The sequence below is a fragment of the Microchirus variegatus genome (assembly GCF_963457635.1).
Source record: "Microchirus variegatus genome assembly, chromosome: 5".
Lineage (NCBI taxonomy): Eukaryota > Metazoa > Chordata > Actinopteri > Pleuronectiformes > Soleidae > Microchirus > Microchirus variegatus.
In genome coordinates this window covers 34,806,148-34,830,885 of record NC_139806.1, presented here as the reverse complement: position 1 = coordinate 34,830,885, position 24,738 = coordinate 34,806,148, and the positions used below count along the sequence as shown (strand labels likewise).

The window sequence follows — 24,738 nt, the reverse complement described above, 5'->3', positions numbered from 1 at the left end:
GGCGAGAAATTGGCCATTTAGAGTCTAAACATGTGCTGTGTGTGTTAAGATATGACGTATTTATAGTTTGGCAGCGACGTTATCGGCGGGAATCAGCTCCGCGTCTGTGGACGCTCGGTGCTCACTGTGAGCCGGCACAGAGCAGTACTATCTCGGTCTGTCCTGAGGACCAATCGCAGCTCTTGCCGTCTCCGTTGTCCCTTGACGGAGTGACGGACACTTAAAAAATATTTTGTGCAGTCGGAGACGACGCAGAGGCTCTTCGACAGGCTCTGCGTCGACGCAGAGTCTCTGCGTAACCTACGCAGAGCACTTTACGCAGAACTATAAACTGGGCTTTAGATTCAACAATTGAATTCTGACCTCTCTTTCCATCCATTCATCCATCCATCATGGCTTCTCTCATTTACTTTACATTCTTGAAGAGTTTGAAGTGAATAGATTACAATAACAGATACAGTCTGTTGAGCCACAGTTTTTATGATTTTGTTCCATTTAACACCTTTAGCATTTAGTAAAATTGTGTGTATGAGTATGATGGCGCAACTCGTTTTCAACATTTGCAATTAGCTATAACAATTTCGAAAAAAATAATCATTCACAAAAACAGACTGTGTGTTGTTTGTGCTTTAGTGCGCGTGTGCATTTGCGCAGGCTTGTGTGTGAGAGAAAATGATCAGTGACAGAAACACGTCCTCTGGCTCCGCTGTGGCTGTTGTGTGTGGTTAGTTTTCTCTGGAATGAGCATGAACAGACACACAAGAGGTTGTGTGTGTGCCAAGACGAGTGTGAACCTTTGATTCACACACCCTCCACCACATCATAAAGCATTAATTCAAGCTCCAGATGCTGTTGGATAGTTGTTTATTTCTCACTGTCCAGCTAAAAGTAATGTATTGTTCCATGGAGACGGAAAACAAACATTTTGCTTCAAACCGTGCCATTTTAGTGATTTGTAACACGTACAGAATGTAATAATTAATCTGTATTTAACTATGTCAACATGAAATTTAGTAAGTATAAAAGACCAGTGATGACTGAGTGAGATTTTGAATGCTTGTCTTTTATTATCTGTTAATTAAAGCCACCGTGTTTGTCACAATACTTTGACCAATTTCAATCTTCACTTCAGGTGCCGCGTCGGAGAGAACTGGTGGTACCGCGGAGAACACTGCGAGGAGTACGTGTCTGAGCCACTGGTGGTCGGCATAGCGGTCGCCTCTGTGGCCGGCTTCCTGTTGGTGGCGTCTGGCGTGATCTTTTTCCTGGCCAGGACGTTACGGGATCAGTATGACAAAGATGAGGCAGAGGACCCCATAAGGTGAAGAATGGCAGCCGATAAAAACGATCCAAGCATAATCTGGGATTAGTGTCACATAGATTTGGTTTTATGATTACAAGGTACCAAAGTCCAGTTTTAAAAGATTCTGTATGACTTAACGGATGGATTTAAAAATACATTTATATGCGGTTATAATGTCTATATAATCTTTATGCAGTAAACCTTCACCAGAGAGTTTAAAGAGATGAACAGTGAATGATGGACTAACCAGTGAGAATTTTTGCAACCTGCAAAAGCTATTAACTCTCCTCCTGTGTATAAACACAACCTTTTTCCAGTTTGATAGAGAGCAGAAGCTTTTTTTTTTTTTTTTTTTGTGAAGACTTTCTCTCTATTCGTACGTAAACAGCTTCGTATCAAAGGAGTCTGGTTATTTTCTGAAACAATTGAGACATCTAGGGACCGTATCCTCGGTCAGAAAGCCAAACTTATCCACCAAAACATTCTTTACTGCACTTACCTCACATTAATGTGGCCAACTCTCTCGCTCTGTTTTTTTCCTCTCTATTATGCAGACACACACACACACACACACACACACACACACACACACATTCTTGTACTTGCTGCATACTGAGGACCAGCATTTCCACTTTATAAATCAACACAATTACAAATATCTACTTCATGAATGACGTCTACAAAGAACTACTGGTTGCAGTACCATAACATGTCTGCAGGTGGAGCCCCAGAGCAAAAACGGCTGGAAACCTTTTTTTATTATTTTTTTTTTTATTATTATTTTTGGTCCAAAATTGTATAAAAACGTCATACTATACTGTCGTCCAAAATTTGAAAAAAAAAAATTGACCCAAAAATGTTTCCCAAAAATTTTCCAAAACTGCATACTATACTATGTCGTCCAAAATAGAAAAATAAAAAATTTGACCCAACATTTTTGGTCCAAAATTACCAAAAATTGAGTATAGCATGTTATAGCAACCTACGGAAGTTATTTCAATGAATACAAAATGAGGACCGGCCAAAATGTCCTCACTCCGTAAAAATGACCTCACTTTGTTGGTTAACAACCCTCACTGGTCCTCGGTATGCCGCAGGTACAAGAACACACACACACACACACACACACACACACACACACACACACACACACACACACACACACACACACACACACACACACACACACAAAGTATCTGTTAGACATACTTGTGTGTGTGTTGACCATTAACTGAGCTGTGTCGTGACGTGGGCTGCCCCAATTGACACATGGATCGTTAAGTTATCGATTCGTTTTTTTTGAAGGATACATTGTGAGCTTGTATGGCAACTTTGATGCTACCGTCCTCATGTTGGTGGGGGTGTCTGATTCGAGGTCCTCCATGGTGTTGGGCCGGCTCGAGAGAAATAACGAGAAATCGCAGAGAGCAGAGAGTCGTGTGAAGGGTTTGCACATTTTAGTTCCACTTGCCGTACGTCCAAGTTACATTCCTGTCCATATGTATCCAAGCTTATCTCGGATCAACGAGGGCCAACAGTTGACATTAACTACATGTTCACAAATCACACTGTAACAAGTAACCCTTCACCAACCACCCGAACCAACCCCAAACTAAACCTAACCCCACAGTGGCTCCTACAGTTGACATACATGATGTTGTTGTTGTCGCTAAACTATTGTTGTAGTATTGTAAATCAAATTTCAGGTTTGGAACATTTAAAGGAAATCCACCCTCCAGTTATAATAACTGGAAGGTCCATCAAAACAAGTATATAATCAGAAAACTAATAACACTGGTACAACACAAAGCTAAAAAAGTATTACTATTACTATATATACAAAAATGAAATCTATGAATCAGCTGTCAGGCTTTGAGAGGCAGAAAAACTGTGTGATTCAGGACTTTGAACTGTGGAGGGCAGTATTTAACCTCTTGGCGTACAGCCTGTCGGAATTTATTAGGAGAAGAAGAAGAAGGGGAACCTGTGAGTTGTGTTGTCTGGACCGTCTCATTTCACACAGTGCATGACTCCTGTCTCCTCCCGAGTGCACGGATGACAGAGTCATCTCTTCCGTCGTATGCGTAACTTGGGAGGATCCAGCCCTGAGACACAGCTCTTGTGTTGATCTATTTCCAAAAAGGCATAAAAAAACTGAACACAAAGGTGCTTTTCTAATAGTCTGGACACTGACTCGGATGTAAAGACGGAAGCTGAAGGCTTAACGCTGCACTTCATAACTTGTAGCCATGATTGTAAAGATCTAAACAAAATCTAAACACCACCAGCTGTGAACTCATTTGACAACAGCTTGAATAGATGCGTTTTTAAAACTTATGGACTACAATTTAAATCACTGCAGATCAGTTTTCCTTTTTTGGCCCCACAAAGACAGAGCATTACTGTGTCACCCCTTCTCTGCACTGGCACAACATTCTCTGCGTACTGTTTTTTCAGGGAAGCAGAGAGTCTCCCGTCTCTGGAGAGGGCAACCAAGTACAATCCGATGTACGAGAGCGAGGTCACCACAGGCTACAGCCACTACTACCGCCGCTATCCCGAGTTTCCACACTGCAGCAGTGCCAGCGCTGAGGCCTCCACAGACTTCAGCAGTGAGGAGATACGACACATCTACGAAAACAGTGAACTGACCAAGGAGGTACGTGTGTGTGGGCTGCTGGACCACGGTTGGTTTAGCAGAGACACCTTGGCTACATTAACAAGGCTTTAAAGGGACAATGTGTAGTATTTATGGGTTTATATAACCCAAAATCCACTTTTTTATACATATTATGTGCTCCTGCGTTGTCTAGTCGCTATACCGTAGAGCTCAGGGAAGGGAGGGGGTGAGCAGAGGAGCAGTTCTTTGTTGTAAATTTCAGCCTCTCCTCTAGATGGCACTATAAACTACTTACTTCACCTTTAAAAAAAATAAAATTGTGTAAGAATTATTATAATTTACAGCCCTGATATCCAAATGTTCTCCATATTATATATATGTTAATAAAAAACTCTTTAATCAGGTATTTTTTAACTTTGAAGTATGATCAAAGAAATATCTGGTTACTAAGACACTAAAGCTCTGTTTTGGGGAAATGTGTTTGAGGATAATTGTTTTCTGGAGTAAGAATGGGCGGTTGAAACAGAAATAAATTCCCTGCCTATGCTTATTATGAAATGCAGAAAGTGACATTTGTCTTGCTTATGACAATTTGATCGCCAGGTGCAATAGTAACTCAAGGTTAGGGTTAACAAAGCACAAATACAGGGGGGGGAAACACTACTATCTTGCATAAAGGTGCCACTTTGTCCATCTTGCAGTGTATGAATCCGTCTTAGTTCGTAGGCTATAGGTCATTTGTTCCATTGATCGTATTTCTTCCACAATGTCCAGCCAATGGCTCAGTCCAGGTGGCTCAGTTTTCAGCCAACTTCTTGTAATGGCTTTTTTAGCCACAAGGGGTAGGATCTTGAAGAGGTAAACATCTTTTTTAACTATTACATCATCTAGGATCAGTCCCAGATACATATACCTGGGCTCATCAGGGATATTATGTCCAAAAATGTCCCCCATGGTTCTACGAACCCCATCTTAAAATGATCGTATTTTCATACATGACCAGAATATATGAGAGTGGTTGGCATTCGATTGCCCACATTGTCTCCAACAAAATTGTTGTTGGCCCAATTGTTTGTTTTTAATTTGTGGTGTAATAAAAAAAACTTATAAAATTTTTCCAACCAAACTCCCTCCATCTTTTAGAGCTAGTGGATGTGTGTGGGGTCTTATTAATGGAATGCCAATCACTCTCAGACAACTCGATGTCAAATTATTTTTCCCATTTCACTTTTACATACAGTGTATTCCTTCCTTGTTGCTTCATTAAACCTCTGGAGTATGCTTGTATGCACCTGTCAACACCTCAATCACGTCGTTCCCTTCCAATGAGATTTCCTTCTTAATTTCCGTCTCATAAAAGTGTCTTAATTGAAGAAATCTATAAAAATCACAATTTTCCAATCCAAACTCGTTTTTAAGTTTACTAAATGATTTAAAATGTTGCTTATCTATGAGTGTACATGTAGCTGTTATTCCTTTGTCCCTCCATTTTCAAAGGTTTTGTCCAACACACGTGGTCTGAACTTCCACACTTAAAGCTGCAATAGCCTTTTCCCACCGACTGCTTTGGTATTCTTATTTTGTGTGAGATCTTGCTTGGTTTGAGCCTCTGCCTGTTTGTTGTACTCTTTATCTGCACGTGATGTACTGATGTAATGGTCCCTCCTGACTGATATCATGTGTTCCTGCAGGAAATTCAAGACAGGATACGCATCATTGAGCTCTACGCGAAGGACCGGCAGTTTGCAGACTTTGTACGGCAGCATCAAGTGTAAGTGCCTCTCTTGGTTTTCCCCAATGTACACCACAGTGAGATAAACAGTCCAGGCAGGATATTAGGAAAAGGGGAAAAGCAGTTTGAGATATGGTAGGTTGAAAAGATCAGACTGAAAAAAAATAGGATTAGTTTATTAGTAGAGAGCTGGAGGAGATGAGCGGGTCGAGCCACGCCAAATCCGTGGGGAGGCAGGTTCATCATTTTTAAAATCTTCCCCAGCAAAGCAAGAAGCTGAGAAAAGTGAGACAGAAACAGTTACGACACACAGACATTCCTTTGTCTGCCAACAGTTTGGCATTAGCAGCGTGTTGATGTGTGTGTAATGGCTGTGATGGTATTTAAATGGGATCTGGCTTTGGTTCCGCCTCTTGTCTGTGCAACGAGAGATCTTTCATGCCAGAAAAAAATCCTGAGTTAAGTTGCAGGTTCTTGTTTGTGCAGTAAGTAGAATCAGTGATTTTCCCTGGAGAGATAAAGCTCTAATGTTTGTCCACGTATCTGTATCTGCTGCAGTGTCTTGCATACCAGCAGAGAGAACTCCTCTGCACAAAGCTGAACCTCTGCTGTGAACAAGGTATTTCCTCTTTCTTCGTAAAACTGTGGTGTAGGTTTCTAGTTGTAGTCGCAGTGCAAGTAGCTTTCAAAGAGTTAAGTAAAAATACCAGTATCAGCTACAGTAGTTTAGACAATAACAAACATTCATCTAAATTAACACACATGAATTACTTATACACCTATGGAAAGGTTACAAATACCTTATAATTTCAACCTAATAATTGAAATTCGGGAGCCATTGTTGTAGTACTGAGTTCCAAGACTTGAGCATTTAGCACATTCAGATTCGAAAGGTGGGGACTCAGATTTTATAATTGATGAAGAGTGATTTTTGTTTTTGATATTTATTTATTTTTACATGCTCAAATAATAAGATACTGATAGAAATGGCAACGCCGTAGCATTATTCAATGTTGTGCAGGGACGATTCACATGTCCAACTAGATAGTGTGCTTATTGCTTGTTCCTTCATGGCAGGAAGAACTCGACATAGCACTCCGTGTTTGTTAGTACATCAGTTACTTAACTGTGTAAGAGTGCAGCACTGGAGACCAACTTGCAAATACACTCAGCCTTGAAGACTTAGATTTCAACATTGCGGAAATGGTGACACCTTGGACTCGATCACTGATGGTATAGCCCAACTGTGGGCTTCAAATAGTTGATGTTAGTTAGACTATATATATAATAAAACTAGATGAAAAGAAATGAAATAACACACATCTTGGGTGAAGAAATAATTAATGCTAACATCTCACTCAATAACCACCTTTTAAGTGTAAGCATCCGTAAAATGTGTTGCACTAGGACTCAGGATTTACGCCTAGTAAATGTGACAATACATTTAAAGCGGACCTAGACCGGAAGTTCCAATTAATGCTGTTTTTTAGTGTGTATCTGCATCATTACCTCGTTTACGAAGCCCTGAAGTTTCGAAACAAACAGTTCAGCCACTGCTGAGAACGCTGTGTTTATTGTAATCTCGGGCTCAGCGAGATCTCCCTTCTGGTTATGTAAACAGCATTTCCCCTGAACAGCAGATCCTCCTGGTCCGGCCACTGGCAGGGAGACGTGACGAAAATATTTTTAAACAGTGTTAAAACAATGTTTTGATAATGAGGAGCAGTGCATCCACCGTTCCAGAGGGGGGCGCTGCGCTTCTGAGAGCTGGTGTGCTAATTATGTCACTTCCGGGGTATTGGCCAATCACAAGACAGTTGGGAAGGCTCTACGCTGGCTGGCCAATCACAACACAGTCTGTCTTCTGGGGGTGAGATTTCAGTCTGAAACACCGCGGCTGAGGACAGCGTCAGTGAGGAGAGATTTCTATCGGCTCGTTTACAGCAACTAGGAGGTTTTTGACCATAAAAACAAGTTAATGTATGTAAGTAGACCTCCATAACTAACATTTATGTGCAACAGGACCACTCTATGTGAGCTTTAAAGAAAAACTTTGACATTTTTCGGAAAATACGCTCATCCAAGTTGCATCGACAATGTCTGGATGACAACTTTGTAGTTGCAGCCAGTTGGCGTTTAGCTTAGCTTAGCCTACAGGCTGGAAACTAGTGTAAAAAGCTAGCATTTGTCCAACATCTGCTGATCAGAAACCATAATGCTCTGTAATGAATTTGTTATATAGCCTTTGTCAAAGCTTAAAATAGAAGTGGGAAAATATAGATATCAATTTTGCAGATGTTGATATACAGAGTTACGTTATTGGCCTGGAACTGTTGGCGTACAACCACAGGACACTCCAGGAAGTGACCGGTCAAGCCAAGGAATAGTCCTGTACAAATCCCCATCAAAATGACAAATTGACATCTTTATAATATGGTTTTTGGATTGTTGCTTTTTGGATAGAGGCAAGGTAATTGTTTCCAGTCATGAGGCTAAGCTATGCTTTGCTAAAACAATCTAAGCTTATAGTATATAGACAACAGGCTCTGTTTTTTTTTTTTTATCAATATCAGCTACTGTTTGTAAAATCTGAATTTCATCTTCTGCTTCACAGAAACAAGCCTCTGTGTTCATATAAATTGAAGCTCCCTGAGACTTTCGTCTTCTTCTTGGCGTTGGTTGTCAGAGCCTACACTACTGTTTCTGAGGGACCGTCATTCAGTACATTATCTTTTTCCTAATAAAGGGCCTGCGTGATCTCTGTCTGTCTGCGTGAGCAGAGGTGTTGACTGCTCTTCCTTCTTCCTCTGTGCCTTCTCTTGATCAGGTGAACTGCCTGTGTCATCGTGAGGCATTTACATTACATTTTTGCTGCCACTGGACATCTTTGGACAAAGTTTGTTTGGGTAAAACTGGACAACATTTCTACAGTAACACTTGAAAAGTTACCAGAAACATAACTAATACTGTGTTGTACTATTGCTTAATGGCTTTTTGTTTCTATCATGTCCTGTTGGTCCATTCTTAAAGCGGAACTAGACCGGAAGTTCCTATTAACGCTGTTTTTTTGGTGTGTATCTGCGTCATTACCTTGTTTATGAAGCCCTGACGGTTCTAAACAAACAGTCCAGCCACTGCTGAGAACGTTGTGTTTTATTGTAATCTCGGGGCTCAACGAGATCTCTGAAAATCCCGTAATAGTTACGTAAGCAGCGGTTCTCCTGAACAACCGATCGTCCTGCTCCGGGCACTAGTCCGGGCACATCCGGTTGCGTACATTGAACCGCAGAAGAAGAATAACGTCCGTTGTGGAGGTGTTTCACGAGCAACAGTGTCTTCTGACTCTGGGTCTGACTCCGGTTTAAAGTCATCAAAGGGACTGCGGCGGGGAGTCGTGAAGAAGCTATTTTTAAACACTGTTAAAACAATGTTTTGATAATGAGGAGCAGTGCATCCACCGTTCCAGAGGGGGGCGCTGCGCTTCTGAGAACGGATGTGCTGGATAGTACTGGCCAATCACAAGACTCTGTCTTCTGGGGGTGAAAGTTCACTCTGAAATCAAGCAGCAGAAAAACACCGTCAGAAAAGAGGATTTCTATCGACTCGTTTACAGCAACTAGGAGGTTTTTGACCATAAAAACAAGTTAATATATGTAAGTATACTGTGGAAGCATTTGGAAGCATACTTACTGTGCATTTAAATGTCTGTGTAAGTGCAGGACATTGTGTAAACAAAATGTTGACATGGTAAGACAACATTAAATGTTAACAGTGTGCTATTGTGCTTGAATTAAATCCATAGTCTGCCCCTTGTTTGTTTATGTTCTAGTAAATGCATCGTTCCAGATGTTTGGATTATATTTGGTGTGGTTTGGTGAGGTCACCGTGTGTTGTGTTGGTGTCATTTAATTGTATTTAATCCAAGAGAATGGAAACCTCTGCAGTGATGGAGCAGGAGGGTGTTCCTGTGTTTGATGTTAATGTTGGATGCAGCAACAAGTGGCTCTGCGCTGACCCAGTTTTGGACTCTGCAACAGTATGAAGTCAGTGTCACTTCGGTGCAGAGCAACACGGGTGAAAAATGGAACACACGGAGTGAGAGAGGAAATCATTACGGCACGATGACAGCATGACATCTAATGTTTTCATGCTGGAGCATAATTTGTTTGGAGGATTGAGGAAAGTTGTTCTTGACCAGCAAGTGCTCTGGGGAAACATAGTCTCAACTATGTGGACTAAACAAGTAAATAAATACACAAATTGCTCACGTTGTTAACATTTATGTATATGTATATATATATATATATATATATTTGCAATCAAATTATTAATTAATCTCTTCTCCTTTCTTGTTTTTTAATTTTGTCAGTATCGGACCTTCACGCACTTGGGTCCACATTGAGCCCTGAGTTCCATTATTTCCAAATGCTTCCAGAAAACTTGATGTTGATCAATAGAGTTGAAAACAGATGAGTCAATGTGTCAAAAAATTCTCTTTTTAAATGTAAATATTTGTGAGCTGGCCTCAGTTTTCACATTAGTAAACTCAACGTTCCGGGTGTAATTTTGGGAATGAGTGACTCAAAATTTCGAACAAATGTGGGAGTAATCATGCTGACTGGACCAAAGTGACATGGAGTAAACCCTGGAACACCTGGAACCTTGGGGCTCTGGGGTCCAGTTGGTAATCCAGCTCTTACTCATGGTTGTTTGCTTGGACGGAGTCACTGTGCCATTATGAATTTGGATTTCATCCATTAATCTATTTATCTTAAAGCGGAACTAGACCGGAAGTTCCTATTAACGCTGTTTTTTTTGGTGTGTATCTGCGTCATTACCTTGTTTATGAAGCCCTGACGGTTCTAAACAAACAGTTCAGCCACTGCTGAGAACGTTGTGTTTTATTGTAATCTCGGGGCTCAACGAGATCACTGAAAATCCCGTAATAGTTACGTAAACAGCGGTTCTCCTGAACAACCGATCGTCCTGCTCCGGGCACTAGTCCGGGCACATCCGGTTGCGTATATTGAACCGCAGAAGAAGAATAATGTCCGTTGTGGAGGTGTTTCACGAGCAACAGTGTCTTCTGACTCTGGGTCTGACTCCGGGTCAAAGTCATCAAAGGGACTGCGGCGGGGAGTCGTGAAGAAGCTATTTTTAAACACTGTTAAAACAATGTTTTGATAATGAGGAGCAGTGCATCCACCGTTCCAGAGGGGGGCGCTGCGCTTCTGAGAACGGATGTACTGGATAGTACTGGCCAATCACAGACTGGGGGTGAAAGTTCACTCTGAAATCTCGCAGCAGAAAAATACCGTCAGAAAAGAGGATTTCTATCGGCTCGTTTACAGCAACTAGGAGGTTTTTGACCATAAAAACAAGTTAATATATGTAAGTAGACCTCCATAACTAACATTTATGTGCAACAGGACCACTCTATGTCACCTTTAAGCCACACTGACTGTAAATCCACAGCATCATATTCTGACAACTACTAGTAGGTCTGAGTACCTGTAAGTCCTCTCATCAGGACTTTAGGTAAGCAAGTGCAACAAGCACCATCAGCTATAATCGAGTTAACTGATTATTGTTGCAACTGTTCTCATAAATGATGAGCCAGTTATTCAGGTATTTTATTAAACAAGAATGACACAAATATAAGCTTTAGCCTCTATATTGTGATTTATTTTCTCCTGTCATTTTTTTAACAACACTGTAAAATACTTATCTTTGGCTTTTGCGCTGTTGCTTCTCATAAAACAGGACATTTGAGGACGTCCCCTCGGACTCTGGGAACATTTTTCACAGTTTTCACCACTGAAGGTTCGATGAGTGTGGGGGCATTTTGGATGTGTCTGATCTGATCCCGTCCAACCACCGGAGGAGGGCCTTTTGTGTTTTTATGTGAAATGGGCTGTGAAAAATAAACATATTACATGTCAGGGAATTGGAAGCACGATAGAGCCAATTTTTTTTTTTTTCATGCTTTAACCAAATGTGTGCAGGAGTCCTGTCTGGAGAAATCAGTTTGGAGGAGCCAGTGATGGTAGATTTAAAGGGACACTGTGTAGTATTTATGGGTTTATATGACCCAAAATCCACTTTTTTATACATATTATGTGCTCCTGCGTTGTCTATAGTCGCTGTATAATAGTTTTTGTTTCATTTTCGTAGTGTTTCAAAAAGTCATGTAAAATAACATGGTCGCGGGCCGCGGTTGCATAGCCACTGTTAGCAGAGAGACGCCATGTTTCTACCGGAGCCTGTAAGGACAAACGCGAGAGAACAAATCAAGCGTCTCTTTACTTGTAGCAGGAAGTCCCGCCTCCTCTCTCTCCGCTTCGTCTGCTACGGCCGCGGTAGCTCCGCCCTCTCCCTCGCCTCACGAACCTCATCTGCTGACACGGAGAAAGACGACGAGGACGACATTTGACCTGCTGAGGATACCGTAGCGCTCAGGGAAGGGAGGGGGTGAGCAGAGGAGCAGTTCTTTGTTGTACATTTCAGCCTCTCCTCTAGATGGCACTATAAACTACTTACTTCACCTTGTTCAAAAGGGAGTAGTTTAGATTTTAGAGTTCATGTTTCACAACAGCATCTCATCACATTTCGGCATATAAATTGGTCGCATAACTACGGAATGTAAACAAGGACGGACAAAATGACACCACTGCATAAGTAGTAACTCAGGGAAGGGAGGGGGTGAGCAGAGGAGCAGTTCTTTGAACACTACAATATTTAGAATGTATACAGTTCTTTGTACAGATGTGTATTCCCAAAATAGGCAAAAAAAGACACACATACACACACACTTTCATATACATACACGCGTGTACCAATACGCAATATCCAATAGCAATATTACTACCAATAGCAATATCTCTTTTTTGCTCTGCACAATACAACTAAATTAATCTCTGAAATCATATTTACTTTCCAGCGTTGGAAAACTGTCTGGAAGTATCTTAAACGGTATTTGCATTATTTTATAGTGAACTAAATAATCAAATTTCAAAATATGTGAATTTATAATCAATGGATTTGTGACAGATCGATGATGCCCATGCCCGAAGTACAAGTATCGCTGAGGAATTACGTGAAACCAAAGCCTTATTATTTAATATTTATGTAATTGCTAAAGCTGGTGCATCTGAATGAAGTAAACCAGCTGTCAATGAAGGTTTTTGACCAGATGATATACTGTAAACTTAACTTCCTCTCTACGTTTGAGACTCTTGCCAAGTTTGGAGGCTCCATTATGTTTCCCTGTGTGAAAACAATGAGAGGGGTTAGAGAATCAGAAAAGGCACGTAGCTGGATCACTTCCCTCTTTGCGGCCCACGTGCCTCATCAGTGATGTACTGGATGTAATGGGTGAAAAAGAGTTCACTGACTCTTGTGTGCAAGTCATTTTTTTCCCTCATCTTATTCTTCTGATATTCCAGGCCCCAAATCTGACCTTCACTCAATACAGGACCAGCATTCATCAATTATTTCTTTCATTTTAAAGTTGTTTTGGTTTTCCAACCTGCATCTGTGTGCTCTGAGAAGCATTGTTCCACATGCAGGGGGGGGCAGCTTGTCTCATCTGCCGACATGGAGGATGCAGCATTAACAGCCGATACTGCGCCTAACCACCAGGGGGTGATGGATATGTTTTGTTGTTACTTATGCGGTGGTGTCATTTTGTCTGTCTTTGTTTACATTCCGTAGTCATGCGACCAATTTATGTGCCAAAATGTGACGAGATGCTGTTGTGAAACATGAACTCTAAAATCTAAAACTACTCCCTTTTGAACATGTAATTGCAGTTAGACATTATTATCTTTTAAATGTGAAGTAAGTAGTTTATAGTGCCATCTAGAGGAGAGGCTGAAATTTACAACAAAGAACTGCTCCTCTGCTCACCCCCTCCCTTCCCTGAGCGCTACGGTGTCCTCAGCCGGTCAAATGTCGTCCTCGTCGTCTTTCTCCGCGTCAGCAGATGAGGTTCGTGAGGCGAGGGAGAGGGCGGAGCTACCGCGGCCGTAGCAGACGAAGCGGAGAGAGAGGAGGCGGGACTTCCTGCTACAAGTAAAGAGACGCTTGATTTGTTCTCTCGCGTTTGTCCTTACAGGCTCCGGTAGAAACATGGCGTCTCGCTGCTAACAGTGGCTATGCAACCGCGGCCCGCAACCATGTTATTTTACATGACTTTTTGAAACACTACAAAATGAAACAAAAACTATTATACAGCGACTAGATCAGGGGTCTGCAACCTTTAGAATGAAAAGAGCCATTTTTGTCCCCTCTCCACCCAAATAAAATTATTCTGGAGCCGCAAAAAACCTTTATAATGAAGATAAAACAACATGTAAAGTTGTTGTTTTTACACATGTACTATATTCAAAGAACTACAGTTTGTCGCACGTTGATACCAAACCTCTAAAGTGTAGAAAAATGACTTTGAGATGAAATTTTATGTACAATTTTATGTAGTTTATGTATGAGAAAATATGCCTGGCCTAAGTACATGGATCTAAGCATGGACAGGACTCCAAATGTGAATTTCTTCATGTGCGCATTACTTTAATGGCTTTCAGGGGAGGTTTTCCAGTTGGATGTGACGGACAAAATATCCAAAACACTATTATTTACGCCTTTAACTTGACAAAAAATGTGAAAAACATGAGCGAGGAGTGACTACCGAGGGGCTGAAGAGCCACATGAGGCTCTAGAGCCGCAGGTTGCAGACCCCTGGACTAGACAATGCAGGAGCACATAATATGTATAAAAAAGTGGATTTTGGGTTATATAAACCCATAAATACTACAAAGTGTCCCTTTAAGTATGCAAGTGTTAAGAATTTTTAATATTTGGCATCATTTTATTAATACTAGTATATTAGCAACCAAATCAGACGGTTAAACATCTACGTGGTGAAACAGACGTGAAAATATAGCCTAACCGGGATCAATTTGAGCTTTGCTGTTGCATCAGCCTATTTTTCAGCCTGTTTTTATTTCTCATCCCCAAATCCCATTTGAAGCATAATTTTTTTTTTTTTTTTTTTGGCAATTAAAAATGATGTATTGCAATTTTTGGATGGTTAAGTTCCTTTCTCTTGCTTTTTGCGGCCCCTGCCATGGGCTTTTTTCGCTTTGTCACTCATAGGCCTGGTGGTTTGTGAGGTAACGCTCTCCAGGGGTGATTTATACCGCACAGATGTTCTGGGATGAGCAGTTTTCCTGATGGGAAGTAGAGTGCGTGTCTGTGCCATGAGTGTGACGCCATTAGCTGTGATACAAAGCTGTCCAGCAGAGTCTGCAGGCCAGGGGAAACACTTGCACACTGGCTTTTCGACTTTTCTTTTTATGAGAAGTTGGTTCAGAAAATGCTGGTAAGTTAAATTTGTCTTCATCACAGCTGACTTGACTTTTGTTGCCACATATCTCTGCTCGTTACCAACCGTCTCGTTACACGTGTTCATTTTGAATTGATTTTCAAAATGTTATTTATCACTAGTAGTGACAAAATCTTATCTTACGATATTAAAATACACTTTTTCATACATGCAACTTCAGTATTTGGGCGTGTTTGATCAAGTTTGCCATAATACAACTGCAATCACCCCAAGTTCATTATTTCAAGCAGTTTCACCAAGTATTCATTTCAGACATTTGACTCATTACTCGTATCATTTCTGTGATGCTGTATTCACATGTTTCTGACGCTTGTTGTTGGCTATAGCAACTAACTACATAGCTAATGTTGCCAAGTTGCTAATGGGGCCAACCTGATGATGCCGTGTCATGTCACAGCATGCGAATCGAGTGTTACTTATCATTACTCCTAATTACTCTACTTCTACTACTTCTAAATAACTATGTTATAATCTGTTATGATAGTTACAAATTGAAATTGAAGTATTAAATCAGGGGTTCTCAAAGTTTTGATACCTGAGGGCCAATTTCGGAACCCAACATTGGACTGAGGGCCACCAAAGGGAAAAATTTTGTCCAAAATTTGACAAAACCGACATACTATACTACGTTGTCCAAAATGTGAACATTTTTTTTGAAAAAAAACTTTGGGTCCAAAATTTGACAAAAATGTCATACTGTACTATGCCGTCCCAAATTTGACAATTTTTTCCAAAAAAAATTTAGGTCCAAAATTTTACAAAAATGTCATACTATACTATGTCATTCAAAATGTTACAATTTCTGGGGAAAAAGTTTTTGGTCCGAAATTTGACATAAACGTTGTACAATACTTTGCTGTCCCAAATGTGACAATTTTTTTTCCCAAAAAAATTTGGTCCAAAATGTGACAATTTTTTGGGAAAAAATTGAAATGCCAAAATTTGACAAAAACATCATCATGCTGTATTCACATGTTTCTGACGCTTGTTGTTGGGTATAGCAACTAACTACATAGCTAATGTTGCCAAGTTGCTAATGGGGCCAACCTGATGATGCCGTGTCATGTCACAGCATGTGAATCGAGTGTTACTAATCATTACTTCTAATTACTCCACTTCTACTACTTCTAAATAACTGTTATAATCTGTTATGATAGTTACAGATTTAAAAGTAGTTAAAATTGAAGTATTAAATCAGGGGTTCTCAAAGTTTTGATACCTGAGGGCCAATTTAAGAACCCAACATTGGACTGAGGGCCGCCAAAGGGAAAAATTTTGTCCAAAATGTGATAATTTTTTTGAAAAAAAACGTCATACTGTACTATGCCGTCCCAAATTTGACAATTGTTTTTCAGAAAAAAAAAATTGGTCCAAAATTTGACAACAATTACATATATGCTGTCCCAAATATGACAATTTTTTCAAAAAAAAATTTTGTTCCAAAATTTTACAAAAATGTCATACTATACTATGTCGTTCAAAATGTTACAATTTCTGGGGAAAAAAGTTTTTGGTCCGAAATTTGACATAAACGTTGTACAATACTATGCTGTCCCAAATGTGACAATTTTTTTTCCCCAAAAAATTGGGTCCAAAATTTGACAATTTTTAGGGAAAAAATTTCAACACCAAAATTTGACAAAAACGTCATACTATACTGTGTCACTATGTCATCCAAAATTTGATGACATAATAAATACAGTTGTACAGTTTACACTTATTGGTCTGTATCCAGTAATGTCCAATAAACATTTAACAAGCTTAGTAGCTCCTGGATTAAAACTATCAACTGTAATTCATTGCGGGGCCGCCAGAAATATTTCTGCGGGCCGCCATTGGCCCTCGGGCCGCACTTTGAGAACCAATGTTCTAGAAGCTCTTGAAGACCCAGCTCTTCCAAGAGCATATTCTGTCCTAGCTCTTACCTTAACCCCTCCTTCTGCACCTGGATCCACTTCTGCACCCTCCGTCAGTTCACTACTCCTATCAAGTGATTTTCTTTCCAAGACTACTTCTAGCTATTCCTCTTTTGTAAGTTGCTTTGGATAAAAGTGACCTGATTTTATTTATTTATTTTTTAAAATAACAATATGTGTAATTTCAATACTTCCCTAAACTGTGAAAATTCCCACTTGGATCCATATACAAAAAATATTGTATTGTTATTCTTTAAAGTCTGAATCCGCTCTTGTCATTTGTCTATAATCAGTGTTAGGGTCAGACCTGGTCATTTGGCAGGAACGTTACCCATTGGCCACTTTTCAGCAAGAATCAGTTAGATGTTTGGCAGCACGTCTGTTTTGGTGATTGTTGTTGTGTTGTCAAAACACACGATCCATTGTAATAAGCTGGGACAGAAACATCCTTTGATGCAATGAGGTATTTGTCCCCACTGGGACAAAAATAAAAGAGCATAATTAATATTAGTTTTTTTTTTGTTTTTTTTTTCCAGGTTGTGGGTGTAATGGAGCATTTACTTCATGACATGATGAATAACCACACTGGTTAAAACATGACCTCAGCTGTCTTGTTCCAGACCTTCTGTCAGTGCAGTCCACAGGACAAAAACAGCTCCTCGTGTGGAGTGGATGACGCAGGGAAATATCCTGCTTATAGAACGGCAGGTATTCTTTTCCTGGGTTTGGGAGAAGACGCTCACATTTCCCTCTGAGCTCACAAACTGGCTTTAAGTGGCTACAGGGTTCAAATGATGGAAATGGGGAGAAAAACAACACGTTATTACACGCTCATTGTAAAATGTGCTCATTGTTTATAGGATCGCAGCTTCACAGTATTGGTTTGTGACATTACTGTAGCAGTGATCATCTGGCGATCCTTGTTGTTTTGGTTGCGTAACAGTCTGCTCCACGCTGACTGCTGATTGGAAAAGACTGTTGCGTCACAGTGGACGCAGAGAGATCCTCAACAAATGTAGATCAGAGTTATTTTCTTTGGTCAGTACTTAGTGAATCATTTCCAAGCGCACTCACTGTGTCTAAAATAGGAGTGAAATGAGTGAAAGAAGCTGCCTGAGCTGCTGTTTCGCCATATTGACTCAAACATTGTACGGCCGATTGACCCAGACAATCGCGTACGAAACCCATAAAGAGCCGAGTGACTCGCACTCAGCGCTTTTTGTCTTTCTGGAAAAAGTGAGGCACATTCCTGTTTTTTTTTTTTTATTTTAAAATCAAATTACTGAACTTTCCAACATATGCATTTACTCTTTACAACTTACAGTGACCAAGAATGAAGGAGCGATATGCACAGAAGCAAAAAGCGAAACAACAATTAAGGGCCCATAGAGTGGTCCTGTTGCACATAAATGTTAGTTATGGAGGTCTACTTACATATATTAACTTGTTTTTATGGTCAAAAACCTCCTAGTTGCTGTAAACGAGCCGATAGAAATCCTCTTTTCTGACGGTGTTTTTCTGCTGCGAGATTTCAGAGTGAACTTTCACCCCCAGAAGACAGAGTCTTGTGATTGGCCAGTACTATCCAGCACATCCGTTCTCAGAAGCGCAGCGCCCCCCTCTGGAACGGTGGATGCACTGCTCCTCATTATCAAAACATTGTTTTAACAGTGTTTAAAAATAGTTTCTTCACGACTCCCCGCCGCAGTCCCTTTGACGACCTTTGACCCGGAGTCAGACCCAGAGTCAGAAGACACTGTTGCTCGTGAAACACCTCCACAACGGACGTTATTCTTCTTCTGCGGTTCAATGTACGCAACCAGATGTGCCCGGACTAGTGCCCGGAGCAGGACGATCGGTTGTTCAGGAGAACCGCTGTTTACGTAACTATTACGGGATTTTCAGAGATCTCGTTGAGCCCCGAGATTACAATAAAACACAACGTTCTCAGCAGTGGCTGAACTGTTTGTTTCGAACCGTCAGGGCTTCATAAACAAGGTAATGACGCAGATACACACCAAAAAAACAGCGTTAATAGGAACTTCCGGTCTAGTTCCGCTTTAAATCATCTTTCTTCCCCAATTCTGATGAGCAGGTCGTCGTTACGTTTGATATTTGTTTCATCAACAGTGCAACATATTGGCCAATTAGTGTAAAAGAGTAGAAACAAACCAGTCCACACAGATTTCAATGTTGTTTTCTGGGCCTATGAAGAAATGAATTACAGCCATCATTCAGCAGAACTCAAACACACAGATGATATAATATCATTGCTCTTTCATGCAATATAATCAGTTTGTCAATATTGTCATTTTTAGTGAGCCATAACTGTTTTCTTAACTTTGCTTACAAATTTCCCGCCTTATAAGTTCTCGAGGGTTTCAGTTGATTTCTCTGTGGTATGAAAACTAACTTGCTGAAACCAGAAACTTCATCCATCACGAGGAAGGTCCATAATGAGGAATCTTCGTACAGCATCTGCCAATAGAGAATGGTTTGAAAAGACTAGTGTGTGTGACAAAGGCAAACAATAATCAAACATGGAAATCACATAGAAATCAGGGAGAAATTAAGAAAGTTTGAAGCATTTTTTCTGCTTTGACAAACGAGGAGTTTGTGTGTATGACGATTCGGAAATTTTCCTCAAATGCACTTTCAAAGAATTTTTTCCCAAATCCTTCCCAGCTTGGAAGTGCATTACCACACATCAGTATAGAGAATTAAGCCAGTTAAATGTTCACTGTGATTCACGTCAACCAAAACCTTTCTTAGCATGTTGAAATGAATGGGGAACAGTGGCTGTCTGAGGCCAGGACATCACATATGAACTACTTTTAGAGGGCTAAAGCAAGAACAACATCCAGTGAAGTCATTTAAAACAGCAGAAAAACCCTCCTAACTGAATTTTTAGTACTATGCATGTGTGTGTGTGCTACCACAAACTGCTAACTGCTCACCAATTTATTTAACCAGCTACAGGAATTTAACTGAATTTACTTAAACTCTTTGACTATGTGGAAAACAGTAGTTTTTGACATGTTACAGTAGTGTGAGGCGGATTTAATCTGTCTGTAATCTCAGTCTGTCAGGAAGTGGTGATCTGATTGACTCCCACCAGATTAGTGAAGTGATTAGTGAATTATTACTTGTGTCGACACTAACAACTCAAGGTTTATTCTTTGCCACTCGTGTGTTTCTTTTTCTCCCTCTTTGCTCCCTTGGATTTTAACACAGGGTTATTCTTTTACTTTTACAGTAAAGTAAAAAATAATAGATTAATGAATAGAATGAACTACTGGTCAACAAAACAAGACAAAAGTCATATTTTCCACAGACTCATCTTCTATTTAAAGCACCAGTGTGTTGAATTTAGTGGAGAAGAAGTTAAATGGTGAAAGTAACTGAATACCTTTTGCCTCATGGTCTCTATACAAGTATAAATGAGAAACAATTGTGGACTTCAAGTGGCATAAAAGCACGGAAACAAGCCCTCCCTAAAGTCGGTGTTTGATTTGTCCGAATTTTCGGTACGTTTTACTACTTGATTTCAGTTTTTATTCTAACACCGAGGTCAGACTACACATTTGAAACATGATTGTAGCCCAGTCTGACAAAGGTAGAGTGTTGGGACACATCAGCCCCAGAAAATCAAGGGTTAAATACTGTGTCGTGTGTCAGAGTGTACGACAATCACTGATGAATCTGGGACGCCCCACTATGTCCTGACAGAAAGTCTGGCATGTTTGGTTTCTGTTCTGCCTGCTACAATATACTAGTAATAATGCATTATATTTGGAGGCGCCTTTCGTGACACTCAAGGTCACCTTACATCCATCCATCCATTATCTACCGCTTCATCCTCCACCAGAGGGTCGCGGGGGGTGCTGTGCCTATCTCAGCAGACATTGGGCGATAGGCGGGGTACACCCTGGACAGTTCGCCAATCCATCACGGTGCCACATATAGAGACAAACAACCATTCACTCACACTCTCACACCTACGGTCAATTTAGAGTGACCAATTCACCTAATCCCCATATCGCATGTTTTTGGACTGCGGGAGGAAGCCGGAGAACCCGGAGAAAACCCACGCACACACGGGGAGAACATGCAAACTCCTTGCAGAAAGACCCTTGTTCCGAAGTTGTTCCAAACGGGGGGGTTGAACCCAGGAACCCGGGTCTTCTTGCTGCAAAGACAAGAGTGCTAACCACTACACCAACCGTGGGCCCTCAAGGTCACCTTACAACACCATAATAATAATAATAACAATAATAACAACAACAACGAGTAGAGAGAGAGTTAGAGGGAGTAGGCCTGTTTAAAAAGGTGGGTTTTCAGATGGGATTTGAAGATGGGGAATGGGACAATGTTCCTGATGCCGGGGGGGGTGAGGGAGTTCCAGAGGCGGGTCGCCTTGTCTCGTCTCTACTCACCTGATCCCCCGGACCAAGAACCAGACCCCATCCTACCCCCCACCTGCGTTTTGGGTGCAGCTTCCTGGCTGGTGGAGACGGCCAGGAAGACCAGTCTGCTGGTACTCGGGGCTCAACAGGCCGAACCTGACCCAGGAGGTGGACGCCCATCTCCTGGGACGCTGAACAATCACCACCAGCACGAGTGAGTTTGTTCCTCTGGAACACCAGCACAAACTTTTCCTGCCACCGTGAATCGGCTGATCCTCTCCGGCTCGGCTGCAGTTCGCTTTCTCACTCGTCCAGCACATACTTACTTCCGGTGTTAGCTTCTTGTTCACCAAGGCTAATAAACACATTTGAACTTACCTTCTGTGTCTTGTCTGCATACAAGTCCTCCATTCTAGCTCTAGTCGTTTTTCCCGAAGGGGAAAACCTAACAGTGTAGCTTCATTGAGCTGGAAGAAATCATTAGGTTGTTGAGAACCGGCAGCCATCGTACACTCAACCGGTATGCTAAGCTGAGCACTTTATCAACAACGATAACAATATGTTCCACCATGTTCCGCCACGTCAGTGACATTGACCAATGGCAGCACAGAGAGATCTGCATGTGCAAAAATCATCAAGCGTGAACACAAAGTGATAAAGTGAAAAAAGGGGTTTTTATGTTGCCTCAAATTGTCTTTTTGGGGCAGTTACCCCACCGTCACTGCGTGAATTTATGACTCTGTGATCACTTTCTGTCACACATGATAAACACAATAGCAAACCAAATGATCATGTGGTCGGACCTTGGCGTAAACTAAAGCTAATGGCTGCCGGTGCCAGCGTCGTATGTGCTGTACAGATGTGGGAGCGGTGTCAGTTTTCTCATCTTATTCAGCAAGAAAAAACACCGGCCAAACACATAAACACTGACTTTCAGAAGAAAAGAGAGACCACGTCGAAAGGAAAGTTATTAAGACTTCCAACAGATCAATACCAATCGTCTTTCCAGCAAAGTGACAGATGATCCGATGTCTCTTGGGTCGCAGTTCAGATCGAGGGCGAAGGAAGGTTCCTGTTAGCAGCGCTCGACAGATTCTGTTTCTGTAGCCTTTTTGCGCGTATACCGCCCTGCTGTGTTTCAGTGCTTTGGTTTGTTTTACTTGGCTCTTCTATTAAGCTTATGTATGTCTGATCAAATCTGCGGTTGACTGTGATAATGTTTTAGGAGGAAACAGTGGCTTATAGCAACCAGTCTAAAGCAGGAATAACATTCAGAGCTCAGCAGGAGCCCGACATTTCAAATCATCTGAGATTGCAATGCTTCTTTTAAATCAGGGGTTCTCAAAGTTTTGATACCCGAGGGCCAATTTAGGAACCCAACGTTGGACTGAGGGCCGCCAAAGGAAAATAAACAGAAATACATCCCATTCGTAATAATTTTACCATTGCAGTTCTACAGTTTACACTTATTGCAGGGTATCCGCGGGGTCTTAAAAAGTCTTAGAAAGTCTTAAAATGTCTTAAAAAGTCTTAAATCCAATAATTTGAATTTAAGGCCTTAAAATGTCTTAAATTCTCCTAAAATCTCATAAAAGGTCTTAAATACAATTTTTAAAGGTCTTAAAAATCTATTAACGTTACTTTTATTCAAAACATGCATAAACTTCAGTCTCGCTTTGAATTTTTTTTTGTTTTTTGAGGATGCGATAACACGACTACAACACAGAACTAAAGTAGGCAACCTGTGTTCCCCGATGAGAATTTATCGAGCACCACTAGCTAGTGGTGTGCTACAGCTTAGCATAGCAGAGGAGAAAACTTAATGAAAGCCCACAGCTAAGCAGAAATGCAAGTTCAACGTCATGTCTTTTGTACTTTTTTGCCTGTATGGATTTGAAATGGGTCTTAAATTGTATTAATTATGGTCTTAAAAAAGTCTTAAAAAGTCTTAAATTTGACTTGTTGAAAACCTGCAGAGACCCTGTATTGGTCTGTATCCAGTAATGTCCAATAAACATTTAACAAGTTTAGTAGCTCCTGGATTAAAACTATCAACTGTAATTCATAGCGGGGCCGCCAGAAATGTTTCTGCGGGCCGCCATTGGCCCCCGGGCCGCACTTTGAGAACCAATGCTGTAAAGGATCTCTTGATCCACTCAGTGTTTTCTTTTTAGACCTCCATGATTTCTTTTTTTAACTGATCCTCCTTATGTTCTTTCCACCTATTCTCATCTCATCCATCTCTCTGCTCACGTATAAATCTTAAAGGATATTCAGCAGTGGCGCATTCCTCAGCGTGGGCAGCGTCCCAGCGAAATCTCTGAGGGACTCTTCCAAATATATGTTTTCTTTCTGTTTTACTGAAAGACTGACACAAATATAGAAAGTATATGCTGTATGTGGCTCAGGAGGTACAGTGTTTTGGTGGATTGATGTGCACGCACCTACTGTCCACACATGCTGCAGTGCCCTTGACCAAATTCGGTTTAACACAGTTAAACAGTTGCAATATATTTCTCATCCCGTTTCCATTTTTTGTGCTAAGCTAAGCTAAGGGGCTGCTAGCTGTAGCTTCATATTCATAGTAAACGCAGACATGAGAGTGCTGTCAATTTTGTCATCTAACTCAGTGCAAGAGAGAATACTAATAATCTTACTTTGTGTTGAGAGCAATACTGAATAATGAAGTAAACGAAATGATTATACATACATAGATATATATTATATATACATTTATATATATTATATGTAGCAATGCATTAAATGGTAAATATTCTTAAATATAGGCATCAATGCAGCTGTGTTGGGTTTTTAAAGGTCTGTGTTGGATATATCACCCATGTATAAGTGTATATTTGCTTTAAAGGGACAATGTGTAGTATTTATGGGTTTATATAACCCAAAATCCACTTTTTTTATAAATATTATGTGCTCCTGCATTGTCTAGTCGCTGAATAATAGTTTTTGTTTCATTTTCGTAGTGTTTCAAAAAGTCATGTAAAATTACATGGTCGCGGGCCGCGGTTGCATAGCCACTGTTAGCAGAGAGACGCCATGTTTCTACCGGAGCCTGTAAGGACAAACGCGAGAGAACAAATCAAGCGTCTCTTTACTTGTAGCAGGAAGTCCCGCCTCCACTCTCTCCGCTTCGTCTGCTACGGCCGCGGTAGCTCCGCCCTCTCCCTCGCCTCACGAACCTCATCTGCTGACACGGCGAAAGACGACGAGGACGACATTTGACCGGCTGAGGACACCGTAGCGCTCAGGGAAGGGAGGGGGTGAGCAGAGGAGCAGTTCTTTGTTGTAAATTTCAGCCTCTCCTCTAGATGGCACTATAAACGACTTACTTCACCTATAA

General features: G+C 40.9%; 1 protein-coding gene across 1 annotated transcript in view; it reads left to right on the top strand.

Annotated features, from left to right (window-relative positions):
- impg2a (interphotoreceptor matrix proteoglycan 2a) overlaps positions 1-5,698 on the top strand; it is a gene marked incomplete at both ends in the record, with an annotated part of 32,486 nt that extends 26,788 nt beyond the window's left edge. The window contains 3 exons of the mRNA XM_083889745.1: positions 1,133-1,321; positions 3,761-3,962; positions 5,615-5,698. Coding sequence (XP_083745871.1) covers positions 1,133-1,321; positions 3,761-3,962; positions 5,615-5,698 — 475 coding nt within the window. The remainder of the gene's footprint in view (positions 1-1,132; positions 1,322-3,760; positions 3,963-5,614) is intronic.
- Positions 5,699-24,738: the final 19,040 nt, after the last annotated feature.